Genomic DNA, 15,674 nt, shown 5'->3' with positions numbered 1-15,674 from the left:
TGAGAGGGAAAGTGTTGCTAAACCGTCGGTTCGTGTTCCGATTCATGTTCAAAATATATACAACATTCAATCGAAATCAACTTGTTACTCAATCATCGACAGACGTCTGTGGACTGACAGACAAAGTGAATCAATTGCTTAACCGTGCTTCTCGCTTCACGCATGCGGGGTAATCAACCACATTGTTTGGATTAGACTTTTATACCAAATTAGATAGGATAGCAAGAATAACACCACTGAAGGTTCAAATAACCTCAGGCTGAGATACATTTCAACGATCCAATAATGATGCATAGTGGTTATTATAAACCGAGCTCAATTTCCATAAGGTAAAAATCCCAATTCTTTAAACATTGCCTTCAGCTGGAATTTAACCCAAAACCTCTGAAATAACAGCGCAATATTCTGACCACAAGTCCAACCGCACAAGGACCAATAAGAATCCTTTGCATACAAGTACACCAACTCTTAAACTTGAATTCCTTTCTTTCTCCTATTTTCCTTCAATTTGATGTATGTGTGCCTGTGGGTGTGTCAGCAGAACCGATGCTCTGTGTAGAGCATGGTACATGACTGACATTTTACATATATATATATATATATATATATATATATATATATATATGTATATATATATATATATATATATATATTGGTGTATTTACTAAATCTTTTTAAGTTTTACAGTGAAGTGTGTTTGGCTTCCCAATGACATTTGACATTACTTGGAGACATTTGCAGCTGGTTTTGCACCATGCACCCTTTGAGCATCCATACCCATGATGTACAAGATAAAGGATGAGGCATTACAATTCGTTTTCGATGTCACATACACAAGGAAATGAGACGCAGGAGGATGCCATCCGGCACATCATACCTGTGCCACAACAACATAACCAATTTCATCCGTTAAAAGAACGCAATTTCATCTGGGGGAAATGAAAGGGAGGACTGGAGGAATGAGGCACATCCAGATACATTCCAAGGGTGTCAAAATTAAAATGGGGGGGAGGGGGGGAGAAATATATATTAAATTATTTAAATAAAACAGGTTCAAAATAAGTTAAAAAGAAGGTGTTGTGGTTTTTTATTTTTATTTTTTTCTTCCATGGGTGAGCGAAGGCGGTTTTTCAATTTCATTGAGAAACAAACATCAACCACACCCCCCCCCCCTTGACAAGACCCCCAACAACAGCACTCCGTACACATGCACACAATTACCCATCAATGCTCAAACTACCTAAAAAGTCTTATCAACATCCCCATACCTCTCTGTCTCCACAACTTCCAGGTACCTATCCAATTCTAATTTAAACTTATCGACTTTTTCTGCTGCCACTACCTTTCCAGGGAGACCATTCCATGCATTAACTACTCTCTGAGTAAAAGTCCCCTGTCTAACAACCATCTTAACTCTCCTCTTCTTTACTCTCAGGCGATGTCTCCTGGTCCTATCACTCCCTTCCCTGTTGAATAATTCATCTGCACTTATTTTATCGACACCTTTCATTATCTTAAACATGTCCATCATATCTCCTCACAACCGCCTCCTTCCTCGTGTTGATGCTATTTTTCATGGTCGGTTTCGATCCAGTGCGTTTCGTCGTGATTTCCAATTAGTTGTAAAGGAATTAAAGAACGTCGTTTTCAAGCACACTGCCGCCAGTTTATTTTAAATGACAATCAACAGGGTTGGAGTACATGACAAACTAAGTGTGAAGAGTCAGCGGCCTGGCGAGCCCGTGGAGCGTCACTCACCTTGCGCTGCTTCGTCCCGCGCACGCGACCTCTCCTAGTATTTCCGGTATTTCGGGCCATCGTCGGGCCGTATGTCACAACGACTCTGTCCGGTGAAAGATAAAACAACGCGAGAAAACTCTTTTCGAAGCGAGCGGCAGATACGGCAGAGCATGATGCCGTCACGACCGAAATCGTACGTCACTTCCGTTTTCACTTCACTAAAAAAATCGCGAGCAGCGGCGAACTACAACGACATGGCGCTCATTAATTGGCTCACAGAAAATTTCCACATTGGAAAGACAAAACGAATGCATATTATATAACTCTGAAGACGACGATGGTTCACGAGCGGTATTTGACGATGTAGATCGTTTCAGAAGTCAAGGATGAGACAATGTGATAATTTTTGACCAAGTTATAAAAATGATCAACATGATGTGGTACGAGTGACAGGTTATTAGCTGTAAAATGTCGAAAACCCGGTTTCGTTCAACAACTTCAAAAAATTTGACCTTTGCATAACCTTTAAAGGTCACAAAACAATGCTGTGGATATTAAAATAAGGAAACAGGATACGTGCTATAGCTTAATGGAGTTAGTTCGTCGAGGAAGGTCGAAAACCCGGTTCGATTCCCACAACTTTGAAAATTTGACCTTTGTGAACTTTACAGGTCAAAGGTCAAGGATTATGACCTTTGGTGCAAAACTTCCTCTGGAACATTCCAGGAACAATATAACGTCATCTTGGCTATATGGCATTTCGCACTCCTCGGATTATCCATACTTTGATGAAATCAGCGTAAAAACAAACTTGAAGGGGGCGCCACGGGCAAGGTGTTCGAGATAGAGCAAAATGGTTTCAAGACTTTAGGTGGGGAATGACCTCAAGATTATGCATGAAAAAATATTGTCATCCTAGCTCTCAAAGTTTGGGCGGTCGTATGATTTTTATGTCAAAATTCGAAATTTTCGAAGTTTGTGACCTTGTGACCTTGATCTTGTGACCTTGACCTTGGGATGAAAATGAAAAATCGAGCTCCGTGGGGCTATGCAGGTGCCATTGGGCTAACCAAATACCGAAACCCCTGCCAGATTCGACAAACCCCTCGGAGAAGATGCAAATTGAAATCGGCTACCCCCTAAAAACACGTTTTTTTGGGGCGTGGCTCCGCGCATAATGGGCGCACCATGCCCATTCTCAGGAAAACACAACTAGATCATGATATAAACCTCCCACCAAAATTTTATCAGGATCGGATCAAAACCCACGAAGGTATGATCGGGACAGACAGACAGACAGACAGACAGACACACACAACAGTAACGAATATAGTGATCACTTATTTTCTTTGTGAAAATATTTTTTCGTGAACCAAAAATAGCTGCTAAAGCATAATGGTTGAATGTTATGACATCTACATAAACATACAAAAGAAAGACTCGTTAAACAAGCTCGAATTGTGAACATACCCCGTGGGAGTTCATTCGTACGACTCTCAGATGAGCGATATCACGAATGACAGATAGTTTTGAAATTTGGTAAGATTTTCATCACATCAGAAAAAGAAACCAGAACACCTCACAAGAGTGAGGCTCGTTTCATATCATCATTCGCGACTTAATTTTGCGTTGGGCATCGCCCAGCACATTTAACTAATTTAAAAAATATATATTATTTAAAGAAAATGGGCTGTAAGGGCCGGAATCGCACTTTGGGCTCAGTTATTGCCTGCAGAGTGACCTCAAGACTATACCTGTCAAGTTTAGTTCGGTTCCGTTTACTAATAACCGAGAAATAACAATTTTTTTTTAAATGGGTCGAGAGGGCGGTTTGTTGGCCCAAAGGGCCATAATCTGACTTTGGGCTCAGTTAATACTTGCAGAGTGACCTCAAGAATACACCTGTCAAATTGGTCGGGTTTCTTTCACGAATCACCGAGAAATAGCAATTTTAAGAAAATGGGCCAAAATGGGCCGTTCCTCGGCCCGAAGGGCCTCAATGGCACTTTGAGCTCAGTTCATTCCTGTAGTAATGTGTCTAGCATCTTCTTCTTCTTCTTCTTTCGGCTGCTCCCGTTAGAGGTCGCCACAGCGGATCATCCGTATGATCCGCATAGTGATTTGGCACATGTTTTACGCCGGATGCCCTTCCTGACGCAACCCTGGTCGCCTCTTACGACACAGGGATATGGTACACCTATTTTAACCGGGGTATACACCGGCCCAGTACACTGGTACTCATTTCGCCGACCTCAGAAGGATGACAGGCTGAGTCAACCCCCTGGTGTATTAATTCAGTGGCCCAACGGGGCTTGAACTCAGGACCTTTTGGATCCCAAGCTGCTGCCCTAACCACTGCGCCAACACCAGGCTTAGTTATGTGTCTAGAATATGCCTGTCAATTTTCATCGAATTCTGTTCACGAATAATGGAGAAAGAGACGTTCAAATGAACTGTACACAAGAAAAAAGAGAACGCGAGCGGCGCTTCGACCACGTGGGGTGGAACACCGCACAGGGTAAAAAGGACCACTGGACCTGTAGTTTATCTGAACCCTGGCCTAATGTTGAAACCCAAATTTGGTAGCATTGTGACTGGTGGGGCTGGACTCTGGAGAAGAAATTTTTTGAAAGAATTTACACGATTTCCCCCAAAATTTATTAAGTCGGCCATTTTGACACACTTCCGGTCAGGTGATTGGCATGGCCTCCGCAATTTCACATCAGGATCCTGTTCTGATGTTGGAACCCAAATTTGGTGGCATTCTGACTGATGGGTCTGGTGAAGAAGATTTTTAAAGGAATTTATGCAATTTTCCCAAAAATTGACTGTTGGCCAATTTGACACATTTCTAGTCACGTGATCAGCATGACCTCCACAATGTAACATCCTTACCCTGGCCTCATTTTAGAACCCAAATTTGGTAGCATTCTGACTGGTGGGTCTGGCGAATAAGATTTTTGAAGAAATTTATTGTCGGTCATTTAAACCGACTTAAAGTCACATGAGCGAAACGAGCTTCGCAATCCCCTTTACTAGTCAGGAGGGGAATGTTGCTGCCAAATTTCAGCCAGATCAGCCCAGTAGTTTCGCCGCAGAAGTCGAAATAGGAGACGGACGGTGCACGATGACAATACCTTATTCTGTATCCCAATTCCAAATAAGCTAATAATGATGATGGAGTGAAATAAAAGTTTAAGTTTACTAGATGTTATTAAAAATGAAGTTACGAAAAACTATTCGCTGTATCAAAACATGCTCAGCGTCATTTTATTACCATAATATATCTATATTTTAATACTACACATAATTTAACCAATGCACATTTCCAAAAACTTTTCAGAGATGCGACTTTCAAAATGATATTTTGCATTATTCCGCCCTAGATTTCTCTTCGTAACATGCGCAGAAACTCTTCGTAACAAAGTCCATCGGGGCGACCTGGATGTGTATCACGTCTCTCAAATAAAGATTGTAGAATGAAACAACTAAAATAACTTTTAAAGAAGCAGAAAATACTTGGAAACATATCTGTGAGAAAGGGTTGTTTCTCTGCACAACAAAAGATTTGGATAAACTTCCTGATCAAATCGTCCAAAAAGTTAATATCTTGCAGGCCGTACTGCAAAAACTTCCGGCCATGTGGGCTCGTGAAAGGCCGAAGGTTCGTAGACAGGCGTTCTAGCCAAACATTTGTGCTTCTTAACACTGATGGGAGGTCATATCTGGGACTTGTTGATGCACAGGGTGAGTTAAAAATGATGATGTTTACTCTTCATCATGTTGGGGGGGAGGAGGGATGTGTGTGTGTGTGTGTGTGTGTGTGTGTGTGTGTGTGTGTGTGTGTGTGTGTGTGTGTGTGTGTGTGTGTGTGTGTGTGTGTGTGTGTGTGTGTGTGTGTGTGTGTGTGTGTGTGTGTGTGTGTGTTATAACCACAGCTGCCACTAGCTTATTGTGTTAACAGGAAATGGAATGAACTCGACTACTCGCATCCACAGAAATTTCTCGTATTTCCTCTATTCCCGTGAGTCTGGTTTGCATTCAGGAACACAACAATTACGGTTAGCCATTTTGAAATTTCCACCCTTTCGTTGAAATGCTGAAAATGATGTTTAAAAAACGATTTGAAATACAGATTTCCTGCGAGTAAGAGCAGGTTTAAAGTGCCCCTTGAACCAAACCGAATCAGTGTAAAAACACACACACACACACACACACACACACACACACACACACACACACACACACACACACTGCATTGGCAAAAGGCCTCATTTAGCATTCGTACGTCATTTTTAAAGTCACGCATTATATCAGGACATTTTAAGCAAGTGATACCCCTCCCCGCCCCTCTTCCCCGAGAGCAAAATATGGTATCAATTAGAGTCCCTCTATATTAGGAGTAGCGATATGGCGTATCCCACAAATTTCTGGTCATACAAGGCCATGGGCACCATTTTGTTTCCATCCATAGCTAATCATTTTTTTTTTTAAATGACAGGTTACTGTGCCATTGGATAGAGCAATCGATCGGAGAAGAGTTAAAATGGATATATTCCCCACAGATGGCGGAAGGAAAAAAAAATTGGGAAAATAAAGTTATTCGTCTGAGATGGAAACCGACTTTGGGGTCTTTTCTGTGCCAGGTAAGTTGTATTCCCATGTGTGTACATTTATGTGCTATGTTGTAATGCCATTGCAGTTGGTAGTTGAGAATAACTCGCAATCGACACAAATCATCATTGAAACATCTATAGATAATAATTAATTTATGCCTTATCAAGAACATCCTAGCACAGTTGCGTAGAAGTAAACACATCACTTGTGCGTCTAACGTAAGTTTGTTTCTTTATTTTATTTCAATTAATCTAAGTGTTGTCGTTAACATTGATTAACAACATGTCATGGTCCATGACGTAGTTAATTCCAAAATAATTCAGGATCCATTTGCCTTCAGCTTCACTTTGTAGTCAAACAGTATATATTTGTTGCAAAAAAGTACAGGAATCAGAAGAGTGGGGGAAAAAAGCAGAGAAAATGACAAGAGGGTAGTTCAGGGTATTAACGATCTGTGGGAAAAGCATCGATGGCAAATGAGTTTGGCCAGTTTTTCCTATGAAAATCCACAGACTCGTTTTTGTATGTCAAAACTCATATTGGATGGAAAGTATGATCAATTTCAAAAACGCAGGGCTAAATTTTCACGAGGTGTTTAAGAGTTAGAGGTGTGTTTAGACTGTAGAATCGCTAATCGTGTGATGATCACACGTTCAAAATTAATCTTCTATCGCCAAAGAGTGTTTATCTAATGCGCGATCAAAACCTTGTGACAAGCATTTAAATAACAAAGAAACTTTTACATGTCGGTGAGGGCATGCTTAAGAGTGTGTTAAGGCCTTGAAGCAAGCATTGCATGGCTTATATATTGGTAGTTTGCATGGGACCTTGAATATGGATGCGTTAAGAGTATTTGAATTAGCTCAAGAGGAGTCAGAAGAGGAAAGGGCAGTTCGTCGAGATGCATTGAGAATCTTTGAGGATGGATGAGGTATGACCTCTGGAGAGGTATGACGATTTCAAATTTTTCCGGTTATACAGACTTTCGAAGGAATCATTTCATTGAATGCTGAACTTGGTGCAAGATGATCTGGATCAACCTACACTGAGGAACAATTCACTGAATCCCCTCCAACAAGTGTGGCATTGCCAGTCTGTACAAATGCATCATTTCAATTGAATGTTGGAGATATGTGCGGTGTTTCACAGGCCACGTGTTGCAGTGGTTCATCACATCACTGCAGCCATTTGTGCTCAGAAAATAGACTTTATACATTTTCCGGACATGCCAGAAGAAAGGAGAGCTGTAACAGAAGGATTATCTGTGACATCACAATATCCTGGGGTTATCGAAGCTGGAGATGGATCTCACGTGGCAACTGTAAATCCTGGTGGTCGAATTGCACCCAGGTCTACAGGGTGTGTCAATAAAAGATGAATCACTTCAAAACTTTATTAACCAAAACGTTGAGTAATAAAGCAAAAAATTAACTCAGAAAATGAAAACCAAATCATGGAGAAATGAAACTCATTATTCGTCAATGCGTTTATCGTTGAGGTGTTCGATGTGAGCACCCCCACGCACACAACATGCATTCACACGAATTGTGAAGTTTTCAATGACGTTTCTGCAAGTTTTAATGGTTACTGTCTGCACATAAGCCTCAACTGCTGCCTTCAGATCAGGTTCAGATTTGGGGTGTTTCTTGTAGACGAGATCCTTACAAGCTCCCCAGAGGAAAAAAATCCAGCGGCTTGAGGTCGGGGCTGTGTGGAGACCATTCATTTTCCATACACAAACTGAGGACTCGTCCGAATTTTTGATGCAGAAAGGCAATCGTTTAGTTTGGCTGTATGCGGGGTAGCACCGTCTTGCATGAACCACTGTTGCCGGAGGGCTGCATGCGGGGTAGCACCGTCTTGCATGAACCACTGTTGCCGGAGGGCTTTTTGTGGGGTAGCACCGTCTTGCATGAACCACTGTTGCCGGAGGGCTGCATGCGGGGTAGCACCGTCTTGCATGAACCACTGTTGCCGGAGGGCTGCATGCGGGGTAGCACCGTCTTGCATGAACCACTGTTGCCGGAGGGCTGCATGTGGGGTAGCATCGTCTTGCATGAACCACTGTTGCCAGAGGGCTGCAGTGCTCATTGATTGCTTCGAGTTTTTGTAAAATGCATTGACAATCGACCGGTGTTATTCTTTATTGATGGTAACCATTCTTCCGTTGTTGTCTTCAAACCAATACGGCCCAAACACACCTCTGTAGCTAACAGCCACAAAAGCAGTGACTTTCCGACCCTTAAACGACTTCTCTTCAACCTCATCTGGGCATTGACTTCCCAAGAAAATGTTGTCATGTGAATTGACATGAAAAACGTGTGCCTCGTCACTGAACCACACATCGCTTATCCAGTTTGGGTTTGCTTCCATCTTCTGCTGCAGCATCTCACACATCGTGACTCGTGCTGTTTTATCCCCATCGGTCAATTTATGGGCTGTTGTGATGTGGTAAGGAAAGAGGTTTAAATCTTGTTTCATTATTCTTCTGATACTGCTGGGAGTGAGACCCAGTTCAGCCAATCTTTGTCGATGCGCTTTCTTCAGTCTTTGCATGACTGACTCACGAACTCGTTCCATGATTCCTTCACACCGTACACTTCTTGGGCGACCGGACTTTCCCTTGTTAATATTGAGAATCGTTCCTTCACTTTTGAACTTTTTCACAAGTTTCCAAATGGCTTGCCTGCTTGGCTTGTTTCTGGGATGCACTCCATATTCAGTACAGAACCTCTTCTGGACGGAAGCAATTGATTTGGTCTCAAAATACCACTTGACTCTTTGCTCCGGAGAAAGCATCATTTTTTTCCCCCATAGAATACTTTGGTTATGCTTGAATGATTTCTCCAAGGATCATTGATCACTCCTGTAAAACAAAAAAAACATTAACTAACGACTAAAAGTACAAAGGTCATTTGAAGCGGTTAACCTTTTTATGACACACCCTGTATGTGAACAGAAAAGGCTACTACAGCCTAAATTGCAAATTTGTGTGTGACCATCGACTTCTGTTCACCAATGTAGTTGCCAGATCTTATGTGTGCGCACATGACTCGAGAATCTTTGAAGAGTCGCAGCTAGTTGAGAAATTCCAGAGAAGAAAATACCAAGGCATTTTGCTGGGGGATCCGGTGTACACGGATCTGACTCCAGTGCGCATCCCGAGGACAGCAATGGAGAGACGCTACAACCGGGTGAAAAGGAGTACGAGGGGAGTGATCGAAAGCGCCTTTAGTATCTGTAAGAAAAGATTTCCTTGTGTAGCCAAAGGAACTCATCTCAGGTGTACAGTTAGTAAATTCCAATGAAGATTCTTGATCAATTGTGAAGAAACCATGTATAATCTGTGAACACTTTCTGAATTTACACAATCTAATTTGGTCATTGCTTTGATTTCAGTTGGAGCACAGCATGGCCATTGTATACCTGGTGTTGGTTTAATGGTTAAGGTGGTGGTCTTGGGATCCTTGGGTCCTGAATTCAAATCCCGCTCAGCTGTTGAATTAATACCAGGTGGGGTTAACTCGGCCTGTCATCCTTCCGAGGTCGGTAAAATGAGTGCCAGCATGTTGGTATACTGTGTTGGAGTGGTGACCCGTCCAGGATTGTGTCCAATAGCCAAGGAGACTGCTTAAGCAGCACCAACACTCTGCACAGAGTATGGTCCCAATAGATGGATGGATGGATGGCCACTATTGTTGCAACAGTCTGTTTTCATAATTTGGCTCGACGAAGTAATAATCCCATGCCAGAGCCCAACCATGAGACAACATGTGAACACCTGCCAGAACCAAACCAGCGACCAAAGAGTGGAAGCTGATTTTCGTGGGAACATATTTTAACAGAGGTTCATTATGGAACACTTAATTCATTAAGTACAATATATCACACTTTTTACTTAGCATTGATATGTTTTTCAAACATCTGATCATTTCACCGATCTAAGCAAAATCGTTTTCCTTTTTCGGTGTAATACTCTATTTTGGCTTCGTACACCCTTCGTTTACATTTTGCAGTTTCTTGCTGAAGAGCAATCAGTATCATCTTGGCTTCATACTCCTCTTTCAGGTAACACAATGCTTCGGTAGTCTTTAGCAGTATCGGGTTTGCCTGTTTACCTGGAGATGTCGACGATCTATTGTCTTTCCTGGAATAAAAGCACATTAACATAAGAGTGGACAAGATGGAGTTGATTCCATATGAAGTGAAGTGCGGCCTGCTCAAATTTTTATGAACAAGAAAGCCAATCATTCCTTACCCTTTGGACTTGGACTTGCCAGTTTTGTTTGCATGAGCATTCCACATTAAATCGCCATCATCTTCTTCTTCAAGCTCTTTCAGCAGAAGTCCGTCTTCCTCCGCCAGTTTGGGTAGTCACCCCCTTGAATGTGTACCATACAATTCTTATTCGTGTTTAAGTCTGCTCTGTTTCCCTCCCTCTTACAATTGTAAATAAATAACTGTTAAATGTTCCCGTTCGTTGTCTGTGCTTTCTTTCATTGACCCAGTATGGTTCGGGCTTGAGAATTAAGGAGGCCGTTTGTGCCGTAAATTGTTCATTTGGTCCGGCAGCCTTTGGTAATTTCTGCTCGGTTACGCCGGATCCGAGTCGGTAACAGCGACTCGGTTCGGACAAAGTCGGCCAAGGGTGTGGCTTCCCCGGTAGTTAGACGGCGTGGGTACTTAGGTAAATTGGAATTAGACAATTAACCCTACCCCATGCCGTCGATATATTGGCGTCCACGGTCCACTAAGGGACCCGTGACCTTCGGAGTTATCCAAAGGTTACGACCTTCAATTCCGGTGTTCGGTGGGAGACGGTCCAACTGCTCCGTCTCGCGGTCGTCCTCGCTACCGAACCTGGCACCACAACAATATATCGTAATGTATAGCATGATATTTCAAAAATGTATTGGGCCTGATATGTTCTCGTGGATCAGGTATTAAGTGGTGAGAGGTATGCGCTCTACCGAGTGCCTTTCTAGTTAAGTGTGTAACCAGAGGTTATTAGATTTGTTTTTTATGCAAGTCTGTGTGTAATCTATAAATATAATTATAATTATGTCCATCTACTTCTGAATATATGCAGTTGCATGTATAGTTAGGCAAAGCGACATCTTTCTAGGCTAAAAATGGTGGGGGTGGAAAGTTGGGAAACGTATTGCTTGGAACGTTTTGGAGAGCGTTGTAAATGTGTCTTTTATCAATACGACTTTTAGTGGCGGAGACAAAAAGAGAGATCGTACCTTCCATATCCTCCATCATCACCATCATCATCATCATCATCAGTGATGGCAATGGCATCGGCTGCAAGTCCCACTCCCACTGTAGCTGCCCCAGTCTCTATTGATCTAGCTAGATGATAGATCTCGTGCCTTGACAGCAAACTTACTTTTGGGACTTCCTCGCACTTATATGCACTTAACAGCACATTCTCAAAATTTCTTTACACTCTTTTCACTGACTGGAATCACTCTGCTGTGCGTATTGATGACATGCATGAAGCAAAATCCCAAATATCTGACATCAGAATGTTCGCCTTCCGTAGCTGCATCTGACAACATGTATGTCACCATGACAGCTGCACCAGTACTTCATGTAGTCTGAAACGAAGCACGCGATTGGCTGATTAGCACTGACGGCCGCTCGTGGCCTATGTTATGGGTGCTGTGATTGGACAATATTTATTATTGGGTGTTTTTTTCCATATCTTGAAAATATGTGCAAGTTTTGTACATGACGAGTTTCAAATATGAATTCTGTAGCATTTTACACGATATTATAAATGCAGGTAGATATGCGAGGTGGGTCATGAAAGGAAACAAAACAGGGGCTCGGTGCACGGTCTACCCCTGCCGAGTTTCTTCTCATGAGCAAGTCCCTTAGTCTTCATCTTCATCCTCCTCCAGAGTTCTCAGAGGTTCCTGGTAGAGGATTTTGTGCGCTCTGCGAAATGGGCTGCCATTTTGTTTTGAAAAAAAAAATCTTCCATGTGAGCTGCTTTTTCGTATTTGCGTCACATCACTTCTCTTGTCTGGATTGTTACCTTGGTGAACCTTCATTACCTCAATTAAACCCTTTCCTTGTTCGAATGAATAATTAAACCCCTCTTCTGTTTGCCGACATGCTGCCGCCATTGAAACACACAAACTAAAAGTTGTCGTATGGCGAGGCCAACGCGGGGTCATTGAGGTTACTTGGTTTGGTAACCTCCTGTATGGTGCACTGAACAAAATAAATGATTAAAAGGAATGAATCATAACTTCGACGTGCATAACTAAACGGCTGTTTAGCTATTTACACGTGCACAGCTAAACAGTTGTTTATCTCCCTCCGTAAATCCCTGTTTAAACGAGTAATTAGCTGTGAGCGTACAAATATGGTTTTGTCATCATTTAAAGGTTCGGCATGTGTTGTTAGCAAGACGTTCACTAAATGCCTTTCGTAAATTTGGCCCACATAAAGGGATGGAAGTATTGGAAAAACGTCGACAGATCTGGATACATAATAAATGGATAGCCACCAATTAATTTTATACTGTGTGTATAGTATAACCCAGACATAAAACATGACAAGTAGAGGTACATTCAGAGTACACTGCCCCCATGCCAAATAAGTAAATAAATAAATAACAAATCCTCCAGCACGCGACATTGCTGGGGCACCCGGCGATGCCACCATACAGCACATGGAGACGGAATTGTGATGGAGTGGTGCACAATAATTGATTGATTAATTGCATAATTATAATAAACAAACAATAATCGTAAAATAATTGATTTCTCAATCAAATGCCGAATAGCATACCTAAACCAAAACCGTTTCATCCAAATCTGTAACGTTTTGAAAATTGGCTACTGAAAATTAAGTAATTAATCGAAAAATTATTAATTAATCGATAATCGATTAATTTTTAAAAATAAAAAAATACTCTTTATAGCCAAATCACTTGGTTATTGTCATGTCCAACTATCAGCTTCCGAGCTCAAAAGGTGCCTGGGATTTTGCCCATATGAGAAAGAAAATAAATAAGTAATTAATAAATCGATAATAATTAAGTAATTAATCAATCAATTGATGAATCAAAATATAAAAAATAGCGTTTTTGCCAAACGCACATATTCACTTTTTCACCAAATTTCAGCTTCCGAGCTCAAAGGATGGCTGAAATATTGCCCGGACAAACAAACAAGAAAACAATCAAACAAACAAGAAAACAAACGAAAAATACACCATGCAGAACACGACACTTGCAAAATCCACCCCCTCTCCAAAGGTTGCCATAGATACATCAAATTGTCCATTTCATTAAGATTAAAATTGACAATCTTAATAAAGCTCAGTTCAATCGGATGAAAATTTATTATTTTTCAGATTGAAATGGATGATTTTAGAAGTTTGACCTTGAGTTGACCTTTGACCTCAAAAATAGTTGCTTTCCCATTTCAGTGATGGACGACGCAAATCGTGTTCAACTTTCAAGTTAATGGGATGTAAATTGATTATTTTAGATGACAGACAGAATAACAAAACCGACTGACCAATATTACTTCAAAAATCTTCCATTTTCCAAATAACAAACGGAGTAAAAACTGAGTACTCCCTTCCTTCCTCACCCCGCATCACCTGGATATGGAATTGGGAAGGAGGGGTGTACAATCGATGTTTCTACAACCATCATCGATCACTTCAATCCAGATTACCCAGTGGCATACATGTGGGAACCATAGCTCGGATACAGAGATTGTACACTTTCATAGACTGTCTTGTCCATGACCAATGGTTAGAGGGATGGATGAATGAGTGGAAGGAGGGATGAATGAGTGGAAGGATGGATGGATGAGTGGAAGGAGAGATGGCTGGATCTCTCGAAGGAATCATTTAATTCGTTGCTGAATCTAGAGCAAGATGATTTGGATCAACCTAAGATGAGGAGCAATGCTCTGAATCCCATCCAACAATTGTCCGTGGCGATTTGATTATAAGTCAGCGCATCATTTCAATTGGATGTTGGAGATATGTGTGGGTTTCACAGGCTAATCGGCTGTTTATACGTATATATCTTCATTCTCAAGGGGCTGGTAAGATGGCCAAGAGGTACACACACACACACACACACACACACACACACACACACACACACACACACACACACACACACACACACACACACACACACACACACACACGTCTTTGAGCTGTCTAGCCTGGATTCGAATCCCGACCAAGCTAAAACTGTCATCCCGGTGTTTCACAGGAGGTTAAGCCGGGTGTCCTGTCTGCTAGCATTAATTGGTGGATGTTAAACATCCCACGGTATCCTTCGCCATCATGAACAAATTACAAATCCCTGCCCTAATTAACTGCTGGGAAGGAAATGGCAAACCTTCACCCAGTATCACCTTGCCAAGCAGCTAAGAACCTGCCTTCAGGCAGAGCACACAATCAATCAATCAATGTTATCAAGCTCTTTCTCCTTTTTTTCACTCACAATTGTTATCTTTTCGAATTCTCCACTTTTTTGATGGTGTGCACATCTCCGGCATGAATGGTGTGCCTCTCCATTTCTGTCTCTCACTTTCCTTCTTCCAATTCTTCCAAATCTCTGCATCCTTTCACTACCTTCTACTCACTCACCCTGTGCACCGCGAATTAGGCATTCATCAGTGTGAACCTTCACTCTCGAATTATTACACTTCATTTTGCTGCGGTTTCTGTGATATGTTTTGAGGTTAAATAAATCCTGTCTGATTGTATCCTCATTCTGACATGTTGGAAGAACGAAAATAAAGCATCAAGTCATATAATCTTCCTTTTGGGTGCAGAGAAAGAGCTTGATTAGAAAAAGGACGCATTACGCATCACGCACATTCGGCGCAGATTCGGTGCACCATGCAATGGAAACAAAATGGCGTCAAATTGCAAGTTGTCACAACTAGTTTATGGGCACTCTTGTGTCAATATCCTCTCCCTCCGGCAGTAATCAGTGGTTAAACCACTTTCGTTCTTCCACGTGTGCAGGTAAAAATTGCAAGTCATACACCCAACCTCGCAGAAGGAGGAGGGGGGAGGTGGAGATGTTTGTGCCCACGCCTTCACCCTGGATATCCCCAACACGTGTACAAAATTTGGAGAAGATCAACCACGCTGTTTTTGATTCTGTAAGATTCAGACATACAAACATACCCACAGGGATTTGCAGGATTTTAGTGGGATAGGATGCTTTACTTTCACGACACTAGGTGGCAGTACAGTTCAGTGACAAAACAAAATACATCCTTCACTCACTGATCGGTAAACCGTGAGGAAGAGCATTT

The 15,674-nt window shown here is 41.8% G+C and overlaps 1 protein-coding gene across 4 annotated transcripts in view; it reads right to left on the bottom strand.

The window, feature by feature from the left end:
* Positions 1 to 1,956, bottom strand: part of LOC147026419 (uncharacterized) — a 118,460-nt gene extending 116,504 nt beyond the window's left edge. For all 4 annotated transcript variants that reach the window (XM_085881831.1, XM_085881835.1, XM_085881833.1 and 1 more), the window contains exon 1: positions 1,759 to 1,956. In XM_085881831.1, coding sequence (XP_085737957.1) covers positions 1,759 to 1,818 — 60 coding nt within the window. In that variant the 5' untranslated portion in view covers positions 1,819 to 1,956. The remainder of the gene's footprint in view (positions 1 to 1,758) is intronic.
* Between the last annotated feature and the right edge of the window lie 13,718 nt (positions 1,957 to 15,674).

Source organism: Eptatretus burgeri, chromosome 5 (assembly GCF_056783735.1).
Source record: "Eptatretus burgeri isolate ZD-2024b chromosome 5, Ebu_testis_v1, whole genome shotgun sequence".
Taxonomy (NCBI): Eukaryota; Metazoa; Chordata; class Myxini; order Myxiniformes; family Myxinidae; genus Eptatretus; species Eptatretus burgeri.
This window is presented reverse-complemented; position numbering and strand designations above follow the sequence as displayed.